We start from the raw sequence: 17418 nt of genomic DNA on the forward strand, positions 1-17418 counted from the left end.
TGTTACTCTACAATAGAACACCATGTTACTCTACAATAGAACACCATGTTACTCTACAATAGAACACCATGTTACTGTACAATATAACATCATGTTACTGTACAATAGAACACCATGTTACTGTACAACAGAGTATGTTCCTGTACAGTAGAACTTCCATGATACTTTAAAATAGAACACCATGTTACTGTACAGTAGAACATCATGTTACTGTACAGTAGACGTTACTGTACACTAGAACAATACAACATCATGTTACTGTACAATAGATCATATTACTGTACAATACATCATGTCACTGTACAATAGATCATGTTACTGTACACTAGAACAATACAACATCATGTTACTGTACACTAGAACAATACAACATCATGTTACTGTACAATAGATCATGTTACTGTACACTAGAACAATACAACATCATGTTACTGTACAATAAATCATGTTACTGTACACTAGAACAATACAACATCATGTTACTGTACAATAAATCATGCTACTGTACACTAGAACATCATGTTACTGTACACTAGAACAATGCTACTGTACACTAGAACATCATGTTACTGTACACTAGAACATCATGTTACTGTACACTAGAACAATAAAACATGTTACTGTACAATGGAATAATAGAACATCATGTTACTGTACAGTAGAACAATAGAACATGTTACTGTACAATAGAACTTCATGTTACTGTTCAATAGAACAATACCTCATGTTACTCTACAATAGAACATCATGTTACTGTACAATAGAACACCATGTTACTGTACAATAGAACACCATGTTACTGTACAAGAGTATGTTCCTGTACAGTAGAACTTCCATGATACTTTAAAATAGAACACCATGTTACTGTACATTAGAACATCATGTTACTGTACAGTAGACGTTACTGTACACTAGAACAATAAAACATGTTACTGTAGAATAGATCATGTTACTGTACACTAGAACAATACAACATCATGTTACTGTACACTAGAACAATACAACATCATGTTACTGTACACTAGAACAATACAACATCATGTTACTGTACAGTAGACGTTACTGTACACTAGAACAATACAACATCATGTTACTGTACAATAGATCATGTTACTGTACACTAGAACAATAGAACATCATGTTACTGTACAATAGATCATGTTACTGTACACTAGAACAATAGAACATCATGTTACTGTACAATAGAACATCATGTTACTGTACATTAGAACAATAGAACATCATGTTACTGTACACTAGAACAATAGAACATCATGTTACTGTACACTAGAACAATACAACATCATGTTACTGTACACTAGAACAATAGAACATGTTACTGTACAATAAATCATGTTACTGTACACTAGAACAATAGAACATCATGTTACTGTACACTAGAACAATAGAACATCATGTTACTGTACACTAGAACATCATGTTACTGTACATTACAACAATAGAACATCATGTTACTGTACATTAGAACAATAGAACATCATGTTACTGTAAATTAGAACAATAAAACATCATGTTACTGTACATTAGAACAATAAAACATCATGTTACTGTACATTAGAACAATAAAACATCATGTTACTGTACATTAGAACAATAAAACATCATGTTACTGTACACTAGAACAATAAAACGTCATGTTACTGTACACTAGAACAATAAAACGTCATGTTACTGTACAGTAGAACAATAAAACGTCATGTTACTGTACAGTAGAAAAATAAAACGTCATGTTACTGTACAGTAGAACAATAAAACATCATGTTACTGTACAGTAGAACCATAAAACTTCATGTTACTGTACAATAGAACACCATGTTACTGTACAATAGAACACCATGTTACTGTGCAACAGAGTATGTTCCTGTACAGTAGAATTCCATGATACTTTAAAATAGAACACCATGTTACTGTACAGTAGAACATCATGTTACTGTACAGTAGACGTTACTGTACAGTAGAACATCATGTTACTGTACAGTAGACGTTACTGTACACTAGAACAATACATGTTACTGTACACTAGAACAATACAACACCATGTTACTCTACAATAGAACACCATGTTACTGTACAATAGACCACCATGTTACTGTACAATAGAACAATACATGTTACTGTACAATAGAACACCATGTTACTGTGCACTAGAACACCATGTTACTGTGCACTAGAACAATACATGTTACTGTGCACTAGAACAATACATGTTACTGTGCACTAGAACAATACATGTTACTGTGCACTAGAACAATACATGTTACTGTGCACTAGAACAATACATGTTACTGTGCACTAGAACAATACATGTTACTGTGCACTAGAACAATACATGTTACTGTGCACTAGAACAATACATGTTACTGTGCAATAGAACAATACATGTTACTGTGCAATAGAACGCCATGTTACTGTGCATGTTACTGTGCACTAGAACAATACATGTTACTGTGCACTAGAACAATACATGTTACTGTGCACTAGAACAATACATGTTACTGTGCACTAGAACAATACATGTTACTGTGCAATAGAACAATACATGTTACTGTGCAATAGAACAATACATGTTACTGTGCAATAGAACAATACATGTTACTGTGCAATAGAACAATACATGTTACTGTACACTAGAACACCAGAACATGTTACTGTACAATAGAACACCAGAACATGTTACTGTACAATAGAACACCAGAACATGTTACTGTACAATAGAACATGTTACTGTACAATAGAACAATACATGTTACTGTACAGTAGAACTTCATGTTACTGTAAAATAGAACACCATGTTACTGTACAGTCGAACAATAAAACAATGTTACTGTACAGTAGACCGTCATGTTACTATACAATAGAACATCATGTTACTGTACATTAGACGTTACTGTACACTAGAACAATACATGTTACTGTACACTAGAACAATACAACATCATGTTACTGTACAATAGATCATGTTACTGTACACTAGAACAATAGAACATCATGTTACTGTACAATAGAACATCATGTTACTGTACATTAGAACAATAGAACATCATGTTACTGTACACTAGAACAATAGAACATCATGTTACTGTACACTAGAACAATACAACATCATGTTACTGTACACTAGAACAATAGAACATGTTACTGTACAATAAATCATGTTACTGTACACTAGAACAATAGAACATCATGTTACTGTACACTAGAACAATAGAACATCATGTTACTGTACACTAGAACATCATGTTACTGTACATTACAACAATAGAACATCATGTTACTGTACATTAGAACAATAGAACATCATGTTACTGTAAATTAGAACAATAAAACATCATGTTACTGTACATTAGAACAATAAAACATCATGTTACTGTACATTAGAACAATAAAACATCATGTTACTGTACATTAGAACAATAAAACATCATGTTACTGTACACTAGAACAATAAAACGTCATGTTACTGTACACTAGAACAATAAAACGTCATGTTACTGTACAGTAGAACAATAAAACGTCATGTTACTGTACAGTAGAAAAATAAAACGTCATGTTACTGTACAGTAGAACAATAAAACATCATGTTACTGTACAGTAGAACCATAAAACTTCATGTTACTGTACAATAGAACACCATGTTACTGTACAATAGAACACCATGTTACTGTGCAACAGAGTATGTTCCTGTACAGTAGAATTCCATGATACTTTAAAATAGAACACCATGTTACTGTACAGTAGAACATCATGTTACTGTACAGTAGACGTTACTGTACAGTAGAACATCATGTTACTGTACAGTAGACGTTACTGTACACTAGAACAATACATGTTACTGTACACTAGAACAATACAACACCATGTTACTCTACAATAGAACACCATGTTACTGTACAATAGACCACCATGTTACTGTACAATAGAACAATACATGTTACTGTACAATAGAACACCATGTTACTGTGCACTAGAACACCATGTTACTGTGCACTAGAACAATACATGTTACTGTGCACTAGAACAATACATGTTACTGTGCACTAGAACAATACATGTTACTGTGCACTAGAACAATACATGTTACTGTGCACTAGAACAATACATGTTACTGTGCACTAGAACAATACATGTTACTGTGCACTAGAACAATACATGTTACTGTGCACTAGAACAATACATGTTACTGTGCACTAGAACAATACATGTTACTGTGCACTAGAACAATACATGTTACTGTGCAATAGAACAATACATGTTACTGTGCAATAGAACGCCATGTTACTGTGCATGTTACTGTGCACTAGAACAATACATGTTACTGTGCACTAGAACAATACATGTTACTGTGCACTAGAACAATACATGTTACTGTGCACTAGAACAATACATGTTACTGTGCAATAGAACAATACATGTTACTGTGCAATAGAACAATACATGTTACTGTGCAATAGAACAATACATGTTACTGTGCAATAGAACAATACATGTTACTGTACACTAGAACACCAGAACATGTTACTGTACAATAGAACACCAGAACATGTTACTGTACAATAGAACACCAGAACATGTTACTGTACAATAGAACATGTTACTGTACAATAGAACAATACATGTTACTGTACAGTAGAACTTCATGTTACTGTAAAATAGAACACCATGTTACTGTACAGTCGAACAATAAAACAATGTTACTGTACAGTAGACCGTCATGTTACTATACAATAGAACATCATGTTACTGTACATTAGACGTTACTGTACACTAGAACAATACATGTTACTGTACACTAGAACAATACAACATCATGTTACTGTACAATAGATCATGTTACTGTACACTAGAACAATACAACATCATGTTACTGTACAATAGATCATGTTACTGTACAATAGATCATGTTACTGTACAATAGATCATGTTACTGTACAATAGAACACCATGTTACTGTACAATAGAACAATACATGTTACTGTACAATAGAACGCCATGTTACTGTGCAATAGAACACCATGTTACTGTAAAATGGAACACCATGTTACTGTACAGTAGAACATCATGTTACTGTACAGTAGACGTTACTGTACACTAGAACAATACAACATCATGTTACTGTACAATAGATCATGTTACTGTACACTAGAACAATACAACATCATGTTACTGTACAATAGATCATGTTACTGTACACTAGAACAATACAACATCATGTTACTGTACAATAGATCATGTTACTGTACACTAGAACAATAAAACATCATGTTACTGTAGAATAGATCATGTTACTGTACACTAGAACAATAAAACATCATGTTACTGTAGAATAGATCATGTTACTGTACACTAGAACAATACAACATCATGTTACTGTACACTTGAACAATACAACATCATGTTACTGTACACTAGAACAATACAACATCATGTTACTGTACACTAGAACAATACAACATCATGTTACTGTACACTAGAACAATACAACATCATGTTACTGTACAACATCATGTTACTGTACAATAGATCATGTTACTGTACACTAGAACAATACAACATCATGTTACTGTACAATAGATCATGTTACTGTACAATAGATCATGTTACTGTACACTAGAACAATAGAACATCATGTTACTGTACACTAGAACAATAGAACATCATGTTACTGTACACTAGGACAATAGAACATCATGTTACTGTACACTAGAACAATACATCATGTTACTGTACACTAGAACAATACATCATGTTACTGTACAATAGATCATGTTACAGTACACTAGAACAATAGAACATGTTACTGTACAATAAATCATGTTACTGTACACTAGAACAATAGAACGTCATGTTACTGTACACTAGAACAATATAACTTGTTACTGTACACTAGAACAATAGAACATCATGTTACTGTACACTAGAACATCATGTTACTGTACACTAGAACATCATGTTACTGTACATTAGAACAATAGAACATCATGTTACTGTACATTAGAACAATAAAACATCATGTTACTGTACATTAGAACAATAAAACATCATGTTACTGTACATTAGAACAATAAAACATCATGTTACTGTACATTAGAACAATAAAACATCATGTTACTGTACATTAGAACAATAAAACATCATGTTACTGTACATTAGAACAATAAAACATCATGTTACTGTACATTAGAACAATAAAACATCATGTTACTGTACATTAGAACAATAAAACATCATGTTACTGTACATTAGAACAATAAAACATCATGTTACTGTACATTAGAACAATAAAACATCATGTTACTGTACACTAGAACAATAGAACGTCATGTTACTGTACACTAGAACAATAAAACGTCATGTTACTGTACACTAGAACAATAAAACGTCATGTTACTGTACACTAGAACAATAAAACGTCATGTTACTGTACACTAGAACAATAAAACGTCATGTTACTGTACAGTCGAACAATAAAACGTCATGTTACTGTACAATAGAACACCATGTTACTGTACAATAGAACACCATGTTACTGTACAATAGAACACCATGTTACTGTACAATAGAACACCATGTTACTGTGCAACAGAGTATGTTCCTGTACAGTAGAACTTCCATGATACTTTAAAATAGAACACCATGTTACTGTACAGTAGAACATCATGTTACTGTACAGTAGACGTTACTGTACACTAGAACAATACATGTTACTGTACACTAGAACAATACAACATCATGTTACTCTACAATAGAACACCATGTTACTGTACAATAGACCACCATGTTACTGTACAATAGAACAATACATGTTACTGTACAATAGAACGCCATGTTACTGTACACTAGAACAATACATGTTACTGTACACTAGAACAATACATGTTACTGTGCACTAGAACAATACATGTTACTGTGCACTAGAACAATACATGTTACTGTGCAATAGAACAATACATGTTACTGTGCAATAGAACAATACATGTTACTGTGCAATAGAACAATACATGTTACTGTGCAATAGAACAATACATGTTACTGTGCAATAGAACGCCATGTTACTGTACAATAGAACGCCATGTTACTGTACAATAGAACGCCATGTTACTGTACAATAGAACGCCATGTTACTGTGCACTAGAACAATACATGTTACTGTGCACTAGAACAATACATGTTACTGTGCACTAGAACAATACATGTTACTGTGCACTAGAACAATACATGTTACTGTGCACTAGAACAATACATGTTACTGTGCAATAGAACAATACATGTTACTGTGCAATAGAACAATACATGTTACTGTGCAATAGAACAATACATGTTACTGTGCAATAGAACACCAGAACATGTTACTGTACAATAGAACACCAGAACATGTTACTGTACAATAGAACATGTTACTGTACAATAGAACACCATGTTACTGTACAATAGAACTTCATGTTACTGTAAAATAGAACACCATGTTACTGTACAGTCGAACAATAAAACAATGTTACTGTACAGTAGACCGTCATGTTACTATACAATAGAACATCATGTTACTGTACAGTAGACGTTACTGTACACTAGAACAATACATGTTACTGTACACTAGAACAATACAACATCATGTTACTGTACAATAGATCATGTTACTGTACAATACATCATGTTACTCTACAATAGAACACTATGTTACTGTACAATAGAACAATACATGTTACTGTACAATAGAACACCATGTTACTGTACAATAGAACGCCACGTTACTGTACAATAGAACGCCACGTTACTGTACAATAGAACGCCATGTTACTGTACAATAGAACGCCATGTTACTGTACACTAGAACAATACATGTTACTGTGCACTAGAACAATACATGTTACTGTGCACTAGAACAATACATGTTACTGTGCACTAGAACAATACATGTTACTGTGCACTAGAACAATACATGTTACTGTGCAATAGAACAATACATGTTACTGTGCAATAGAACAATACATGTTACTGTGCAATAGAACAATACATGTTACTGTGCAATAGAACAATACATGTTACTGTGCAATAGAACACCAGAACATGTTACTGTACAATAGAACACCAGAACATGTTACTGTACAATAGAACATGTTACTGTACAATAGAACACCATGTTACTGTACAATAGAACAATACATGTTACTGTACAGTAGAACTTCATGTTACTGTAAAATAGAACACCATGTTACTGTACAGTCGAACAATAAAACAATGTTACTGTACAGTAGACCGTCATGTTACTATACAATAGAACATCATGTTACTGTACAGTAGACGTTACTGTACACTAGAACAATACATGTTACTGTACACTAGAACAATACAACATCATGTTACTGTACAATAGATCATGTTACTGTACAATACATCATGTTACTCTACAATAGAACACTATGTTACTGTACAATAGAACAATACATGTTACTGTACAATAGAACACCATGTTACTGTACAATAGAACGCCACGTTACTGTACAATAGAACGCCACGTTACTGTACAATAGAACGCCACGTTACTGTACAATAGAACGCCATGTTACTGTACAATAGAACGCCATGTTACTGTACAATAGAACGCCATGTTACTGTACACTAGAACAATACATGTTACTGTGCACTAGAACAATACATGTTACTGTGCACTAGAACAATACATGTTACTGTGCACTAGAACAATACATGTTACTGTGCACTAGAACAATACATGTTACTGTGCACTAGAACAATACATGTTACTGTGCACTAGAACAATACATGTTACTGTGCACTAGAACAATACATGTTACTGTGCACTAGAACAATACATGTTACTGTAAAATAGAACACCATGTTACTGTACAATAGAACATGTTACTGTAAAATAGAACACCATGTTACTGTACAGTAGAACACCATGTTACTGTACAGTAGAATAATAGAACGTCATGTTACTGTACAATCGAACAATAAAACAATGTTACTGTACAGTAGACCGTCATGTTACTATACAATAGAACATCATGTTACTGTACAGTAGAACATGTTACTGTACAGTAGAACATCATGATATTGTACAAGTGAGACTTCCATGGTCATTATTTACTCAAACATGGAAAATATTTTGTGTGAAATATTATGTTAAATTTTGTCTGTTCGCAAAAAGGCTGCAAATTACTCCCTCTTGTCAATACAGAAACAGAATATAGCTATGTCTATTCCAAAAGCTGTCGTACCTGTAGTAAGTTAAAAATTACATTTCAGGATGATAAATACAGCACAGTTTAATTTATTTATGCACCAAATGAAAAATGTATGAAAGATACCCTTTTACATGTTTTATGGTTCATGTGAAAAGGGGAACAGGAGAAAGGGTTATCAAGTAGCGTCTCTCTCTAACGTGCCAGATCCAGTCTCTCTGAAAGCTGCTGTTTTCCTTCTCATGGGTCCTCAGGGAAGTTCTACTGTGAGCTGCACTCTGAACAACTAGAGATGGAGAACGGGGAACAATGCCCATCCGTCCAGGTGGGTCTCTGTTCTGGGTTTGAGCAGATGGGAAATTAAACCGTTCTGTTGCATACCATGTAGCCAGCTTGTGGCTTACTTGTCTATGTAGTACGTTGCTTTTGAGTCACAAGACTAGTTCATTTCACAGGACATTGTGCTGTAACCATTCATGTATAGAGGAATGTTTAATCACATGATACAATGCCAATGCTACAGTGCTTCTTCCATTCATTAAATTTTTTCCCTTCCAGGATACAATAGAAGATCACAATGAGAAGGAGAGAGGTGTGAATGGGATCTCCAGTGAAGAGCACTCACCTTGTCCCTCTGAAGATGATGATGAAGAGTACTCTCTAGACTTGGGTCTTCCTAAACCAATCGCTCCTCAGGGTGAGGAACACCCCAGCAGCAAACAATCTAATCCTGTAGAGGAGCCCCATATCCCACCAAATCCACCCATAGACGTTTTCCTGAAGAAAGGGTTTAATGCGTTTAATGTGGAGGAAGAAAAGCAGGGGAAGGAGAGGGTCGAGGATCCCCCCTCATATCCCCCGACCCCTGTCCCAAAACCTCGCCTGTCTTGTTCGGACATCCCCAGCCCTCAGGCCTCCCCTCCTGTACCCAAACCACGCACCGTCCTCCCCACCCCAAAAAGGGACATGTCACCGGCCCATGTAGGGGAGAAGGGGTCACTCAGAGCAGCAGGAGAGAAAGGGACCCCCAAGGCAGCCCCAGACCCTGACTCCAGAGCGAAGCAGTCCCTGCGGAAGCTGCAGCTCACCGACAAGAAGAACCCGTTAGTCAACCTGAGCTTCAGCCTGGACTCTGACTCGGAGACACCTGGTTCTTCCTCCTGCTCCTCTTCAACAGCCACAGCAGGGGGTCCCAGCCCACCCAAACCTCCAGGTATTCCTCCTCTTTTATTATTTATTTTGTTTGTTTTGATCTCTTTTACTGTGTTTTAACTGTAAGTGTTAGGATTTTAAATGGGGAGGATTGAATATACAGTGCATTTGGAAAGTGTTCAGACCCCTCCACTTTTTCCACATTTTGTTACGTTACAACCTTATTCGAAAATGTATTAAATTGTTGGTTTTTTCTAATCAATCTAAACACAATACACTGTAATTACAAAGCAACATTTATAATTTTTTTTACATTTTTGCAAATGTATAAAAAATAAAAACTGATAACATTTACATAAGTATTCAGACCCTTTATTCAGTACTTTGTTTAAGCACCTTTGGCAGCGATTACAGCCTTGAGTTTTCACGGGTATGACACTATAAGCTTGGCACACCTGTATTTGGGGAGTTCTTCTCTGCAGATCCTCTCAAGCTCTGTTGGGTTAGACTAGCTCAGGTTGACTGCACAGCTATTTTCAGGTTTCTCCAGAGATGTTCGATCGGGTTCAAGTCCGGGCTCTGGCTGGGCCAGTCAAGGACATTCAGAGACTTGTCCCTAAGCCACTCCTGCATTGTCTTGGCTGTGTGCTTAGGGTCGTTGTCCTATTGGAAGGGGAACCTTGCCCCAGTCTGAGGTCCTGAGTGCTCTGGAGCATGTTTTCATCAAGGATCTCTGTAGATTGCTCAGTCCCTGCTGCTAAAAAACATCCCCACAGCATGATGCTGCTACCTCCATGCTTCACCGTAGGGATGGTATTGGCCAGGTGATGAGCAGTGCCTGGTTTCCTCCAGACATGTCGCTTGGTATTCAGGCCAAAGTGTTCAATCTTGGTTTCATCAGAACAGAGAATCTTGTTTCTCGTGGTCTAGGAATCCTTTAAGTGCCTTTTGGCAAACTCCAAGCGGGCTGTCATTTCCCTTTTACTGAGGAGTGGCTTCCGTCTGGTCACTCTACCATAAAGACCTGATTGGTGGAGTGCTGCAGAGAAGTTTCTCCCATCTCCACAGAGGAACTCTGGAGCTCTGTCAGTGGCCATCAGGTTCTTGGTTTGGCCGGGCAGCCAGCTCGAGGAAGATTTTTGGTGGTTCCAAACTTCTACCATTTTAAGAATGATGGAGGCCACTGTGTTCTTGGGGACCTTCAATGCTGCAGAAATGTTTTTGTACCCTTCACCAGATTCGTGCCTCGACATAATCCTGTCTCTGAGCTCTATGGACAATTCCTTCAACCTCATGGCTTAGTTTTTTCTCTGACATGCACTGTCAACTGTGGGACCTTATATAGACAGGTGTGTGCCTTTCCAAATCATATCCAATCAATTTAAGTTAACACAGGTGTACTCCAAGTTGTAGAAATATCTCAATGAGGATCAATGGAAACAGGATGCACCTGAGCTCAATTTCATTATTAATCAATATTATAATAAGGCTGTAATGTGGAAAAAGTGAAGGGGTCTGAATACTTTCTGAATGCACTGTAACTCCTTTTGAGGTATGATAAGTTGTGTTCAAAATTACCACAGTTAGTAGCTTGAGGGTTAAATCGAGTTTGATTTGAGGTGCAGATTGCCAGGAGGAGGAGGAGGGCTACTGGATTGGGGGCCCGAGGCCGGCGGGACACATCCGGGAGCTCAGGAACCGCCGCTGCTTCAGAAGGAAAGAGGAGCCTGATGAGGGCCAGGGTCAACACGGCAGGGTACGCTCCAAGTTCTCCCCCTGGAACCTCTCCTCCCCTCGGCCGAGGAGGGACTACCGCTTCAGCGTCCTCAACAGCCACCCAGGTAAAGCTCCCTGTAAAGTGGTGTGGTTGGACTGTCTCAGCTTTGTCTATCTATTTAATCAATAGCATGGATTTGTATAGGCTTTGTAGAGCAACAGTTGTCACAAAAGTGCTTTCCGGATACCTGACCTGGACCCCCAAAGAGCAACCAGCAGTTTTTGATTCCCATGTTCTTCATATCTGTCCTGAATTAATTGTTTAAGTTCTCTATCTTCACAGAAGTACACTATCACCACAGTGTATCCGAAGATGGTGGTGCTGATCATGATGATGATGATGATGATGATGATGATGATGATGATGATGAGTTGGATATGTTTGGAGTAGATGGCATGGATTTATATGATGATAAGGTAAGGACTGGGATTTGTTTAGCTGGTATTTTAATTCCATCTATGGAATTTCATTATATATACAGTACCAGCAAAAAGTTTGGACACACCTATTCATTCCAGGGTTTTTCTTAATTCTTTACTATTTTCTACATTGTAGAATAATAGTGAAGACATCAAAACTATGAAATAACACATGGAATAATGTAGTAACCAAAAAGGTGTTAAACAAATCAAATATATTTTATATTTGAGATTCTTCAAAGTAGCTACCCTTTGCCTTGATGGCAGCTTTGCACACTTGGCATTCTCTCAACCAGCTTTATGAGGTTGTCACCTGGAATGCATTTCAATTAACCGGTGTTCCTTGTTAAGTTGTGGAATTTCTTTCCTTCTTAATGCATTTGAGACAATAATTTGTGTGACAAGGTAGGGGTGGTATACAGAAGATGGCCCTATTTAGTAAAAGACCAAGTCCATATTATGGCAAGAACAGCTCAAATAAGCAAAGAGAAACGACAGTCCATCGTTACTTTAAGACATGAAGGTCAGTCAATCCGAAAAATGTTAAGAACTTTGAACGTTTCTTCAAGTGCAGTCGCAAAAACCATCAAGCGCTATGATGAAACTGGCTCTCATGAGGACCGCCACAGGAAAGGAAGACACAGCGTTACCTCTGTTGCAGAGGATAAGTTAGAGTTAACTGCACCTCAGATTGCACCTCAGACACATCTCAACATCAACTGTTCAGAGGAGACTGCGTGAATCAAGCCTTTATGGTCAAAAGTCTGCAAAGAAACCACTACTAAAGGACACCAATAAGAAGAAGAGACTTGCTTGGGCCAAGAAACACAAGCAATGGACATTAGACCAGTGGAAATCTGTCCTTTGGTCTGATGAGTCAAAAAAAAAAAAAAAAAAATTCACAAGTGCTCAGCATATGTGGGAACTCCTTCGACTGTTGGAAAAGCATTCCAGGTGAAGCTGGTTGAGAGAATTCCAAGAGCGTGCAAAGCTTTTATCAAGGAAAAGGGTGGCTACTTTGAAGAATCTAAAATATATTTTGATTTGTTTAACACTTTTTTTAGTTACTACATGATTCCATATGTGTTATTTCATAGTTTTGATGTCTTCACTATTATTTTACAATGTAGAAAATAGTAAAAATAAAGAAAACCCTTGAATGTGTAGGTGTGTCCAAACTTTTGACTGGTACTGTATATTATTATTATTATTATTATTATTATTATTATTATTATTATTATTATTAGCTACACACACACACACACACTCTCACCCTTACTCTGCTGTCTCTAGTTCCAGATCATCCCTTCAGACCCTGTGAAGGCTGAGAAGCTACAGCTGATGAAGGTGAGGACTTTGATGCGTCGGGCCAAGACATCTGAGATGCAGCGCTTCCACAAAGCCCAGGTCAGTTCACAGTTCACCAAGTTATCTAATCAGCTCTGCTTTGTAATAGTTAAAGGGATACTGCGAGATTCTGGCAATTAAGCCATTTTTCTACTTACCCAGAGTCCTATGGACTCGTGGTGGATACAGTTTTTATGTCTCTGCGTGCAACCATTGCGCTAACATTAGTTAGTTTTGGCTCGTGAAACTACCTCTAACTTCCTTCATACTGCATGCAGAGACATCAAATGGATACCCAGACTATTTCCCCCCCCCCCCCCCTTCTACACTGCTGCTACTTTTTGTTATTATCTATTTATAGTCACTTTAATAACTCTACCTACATATTACCTCAACACCGTTGCCCCCGCACATTGACTCTGTGCTGGTGACCCCTGTATATAGCCTCACTTTTGTTATTTTAATGCTGCTCTTTAATTATTTGTTACTTTTATCTCTTACTTTTTTAGGTATTTTCTTAAAACTGTATTGTTGGTTAAAGGCTTGTAAGTAAGCATTTCACTGTAAGGTCTACACTTGTTGTATTCTGCGCATGTGACAAATACAATTTGATTTGACATACAAATGGTATCCACGAGTTCATCTGACTCTGGGTAAGTAAAAACAATTGCCAGAATCTCGCAGTATCCCTTTAACACTGGACGCAGTACTGATGATTGCTGCTTATCCAATATTACCCATCTTCTGCTTGTACTCTCCAGTCTATCCAGAGGCGACTGGAGGAGATCGAGGTGACGTATAAAGAGCTGGAGGATAAAGGTGTGGTGCTGGAGCAGGTACTCAGAGGAGAGGAAGGTGGGAACCCAGACAGATCCATTTGCTCTAACTAACACAATGACCACTAACAATAACTAGGAAAATATTGACCTTAGCTTGCCCAGAACAACAGAGATTTGACTTTTCATCTTTGATCCTTTGATATTCTGATGGATGTAATTACACCGAAACATTGGTATTGGGTTAACTTTAGTAAGCCAGCAATGTACAGCTGGACTTTTTAGTCTTCGCCCTTTAGCAATCATATACAGTGCCTTCGAAAGTATTCAGACCCTTGACTTTTTCCACATTTTGTTACGTTACAGCCTGAAATGTATTACATTTAGATTTTGTGTCACTGCATGTGTGGGGTACAGACATGAGGTAGTCATTCAAAAATCATGTTAAACACTTATTGCACACAGAGTAAGTCAATGCAACTTATTATGTGACTTGTTAAGCACATTTTTACTCCTGAATTTATTTAGGCTTGCCATAACAAAGGGGTTTAATACTGTGAAATGTCCTGAGTCAATAAGTATTAAACCCCTTTGTTATGGCAAGCCTAAATAAATTCAGGAGTAAAAATGTGCTTAACAAGTCACATCAGTTGCATGGACTCATTCTAACATGATTTTTCAATAATTACCTCATCTCTGTACCCCACACATACAATTATCTGTAAGGTCCGTCTGTCGAGCAGTGAATTTCAAACACAGATTCAACCACAAAGACCAGAGAGGTTTTCCAATGCCTCGCAAAGAAGGGCACCTATTGGTAGATGAGTAAAACAAATAACAGCATTTCCCTTTGAACATGGTAAAGTTACAGTGCATTCGGAAAGTATTCAGACCCCTTGACCTTTTCCACATTTTGTTGCGTTACATCTTTATTCTAAAATTGAATAAATCGTTTTTTCCCTCGTCAATCTATACACAATACCCCATCATGACTAAGCCAAAATGTGTATATATATTTTTGGGGGGCTGATTTATAAAAATAAAATAAAAACATCACATTTACATCAGAATTCAGACCCTTTACTCAGTACTTTGTTGATGCACCTTTGACAGTGATTACAGCCTCAAGTTTTCTTGGGTATGATGCTACAAGCTTGGCACATCTGTATTTGGGGAGTTTCTCCCATTCTTCTCTGCAGATCTTCACAAGCTCTGTCAGGTTGGATGGGGAGCTTCGCTGCACAGCTATTTTCAGGCCTCTCCAAAGATGTTAGATCGGGTTCAAGTCCGGGCTCTGGCTGGGCCACTCAAGGACATTCAGGGACTTGTCCCGAAACCACTCCTACATTGTCTTGGCTGTGTGCTTAGGGTCGTTGTCCTGTTGGAAGGTGAACCTTCGCCCCAGTCTGATAACCTGCTCCAGAGCGCTCAGGACTTCATCGAGGATTTCTCTGTACTTTGCTCCGTTCATCTTTCCCTCGATCTGGAGTAGTCTTCCAGTCCCTGCCACTGAAAAACATCCCCACCGCATGATGCTGCTACCACAATGCTCCACCGTAGAGATGGTGCCAGTTTTCCTCCAGACGTTGACAATGCTGGTCATTTATGAACATTTGAACATCTAGGCCATGTGCTGTTATAATCTCCACCCGGCACAGCCAGAAGAGGACTGGCCACCTCTCATAGCCTGGTTCCTCTCTAGGTTTCTTCCTAGGTTTTGGCCTTTCTAGGGAGTTTTTCCTAGCCACCGTGATTCTACACCTACATTGCTTGCTGTCTGGGGTTTTAGGCTGGGTTTCTGTACAGCACTTTGTGATATCAGCTGATGTAAGAAGGGCTATATAAATACATTTGATTTGATTTGACGTGAGGCTTGGCATTCAGGCCAAAGAATTCAAGCTTGGGCTGATCAGAACAGAGCATCTTGTTTCTCATGGTCTGAGAGTCCTTTTGGCAAACTCCAAGCAGCCTGTCATGTGCCTTTTTTCTGAGGAGTGGCTTCCATCTGGCCACTCTAGCATAAAGGCCTGATTGGTGGAGGGCTCTAGAGATGGTTGTCCTTCTGGAAGCTCCTCCCATCTCCACAGAGGATCTCTGGCGCTCTGTCAGTGACAATCGGTTTTTGGTCACCTCCCTGACCAAGGCCCTTCTCCCCTGATTGCTCTGTTTGTCCGGGTGGCACTGTGTTCATGGAGACATTCAATGCTTCCCCAGATCTGTGCCTCGACACAATCCTATCTTGGAGCTTTACGGATAATTTCTTCGATCTCATGGTTTGATTTTTGCTCTGACATGCACTGTCAACTGTGGGACCTTATATAGACAAGTGTGTGCCTTTCCAAATCATGTTCAATCAATTGAATTTATGACAGGTGGCTCCAATCAAGTTGTAGAAACAACTCAAGGATGATCAATAGAAACAGGATGCACCTGAGCTTAATTTGGAGTCTCGTAGCAAAGGGTCTGAATACTTATGTAAATAAGGTATTTCTGATTTGTATTTTTAATAAATGTGCAAAAATGTCTAAACATGTTTTCGCTTTGGCATTATGGGGTGTTGTGTGTAGATAGATTTTTGTATTTTTTGTCCATTTTAGAATAAGGCTGTAATACTTTCCGAATGCGCTGTATTAATTACGCTTTGGATGGGGTATCAATACACCCAGTCACTACAAAGATACAGGCGTTCCTCCTAACTCAGTTTCTGGAGAGGAAGGAAACCGCTC

General features: G+C 37.6%; 1 protein-coding gene across 3 annotated transcripts in view; it reads left to right on the forward strand.

The window, feature by feature from the left end:
• Positions 1–17418, forward strand: part of LOC106572625 (F-actin-monooxygenase mical1) — a 61207-nt gene that overhangs the window by 30782 nt on the left and 13007 nt on the right. For 2 of the 3 annotated variants that reach the window (XM_014146971.3, XM_014146970.3), the window contains 6 exons: positions 9476–9546; positions 9780–10434; positions 11993–12214; positions 12433–12566; positions 13863–13976; positions 14678–14771. In XM_014146971.3, coding sequence (XP_014002446.3) covers positions 9476–9546; positions 9780–10434; positions 11993–12214; positions 12433–12566; positions 13863–13976; positions 14678–14771 — 1290 coding nt within the window. The remainder of the gene's footprint in view (positions 1–9475; positions 9547–9779; positions 10435–11992; positions 12215–12432; positions 12567–13862; positions 13977–14677; positions 14772–17418) is intronic. The other variant, XM_014146974.3, reaches the window with a different exon arrangement.

The sequence above is a fragment of the Salmo salar genome, chromosome 15, assembly GCF_965601325.2.
Source record: "Salmo salar chromosome 15, fSalSal1, whole genome shotgun sequence".
Classification (NCBI taxonomy): Eukaryota; Metazoa; Chordata; class Actinopteri; order Salmoniformes; family Salmonidae; genus Salmo; species Salmo salar.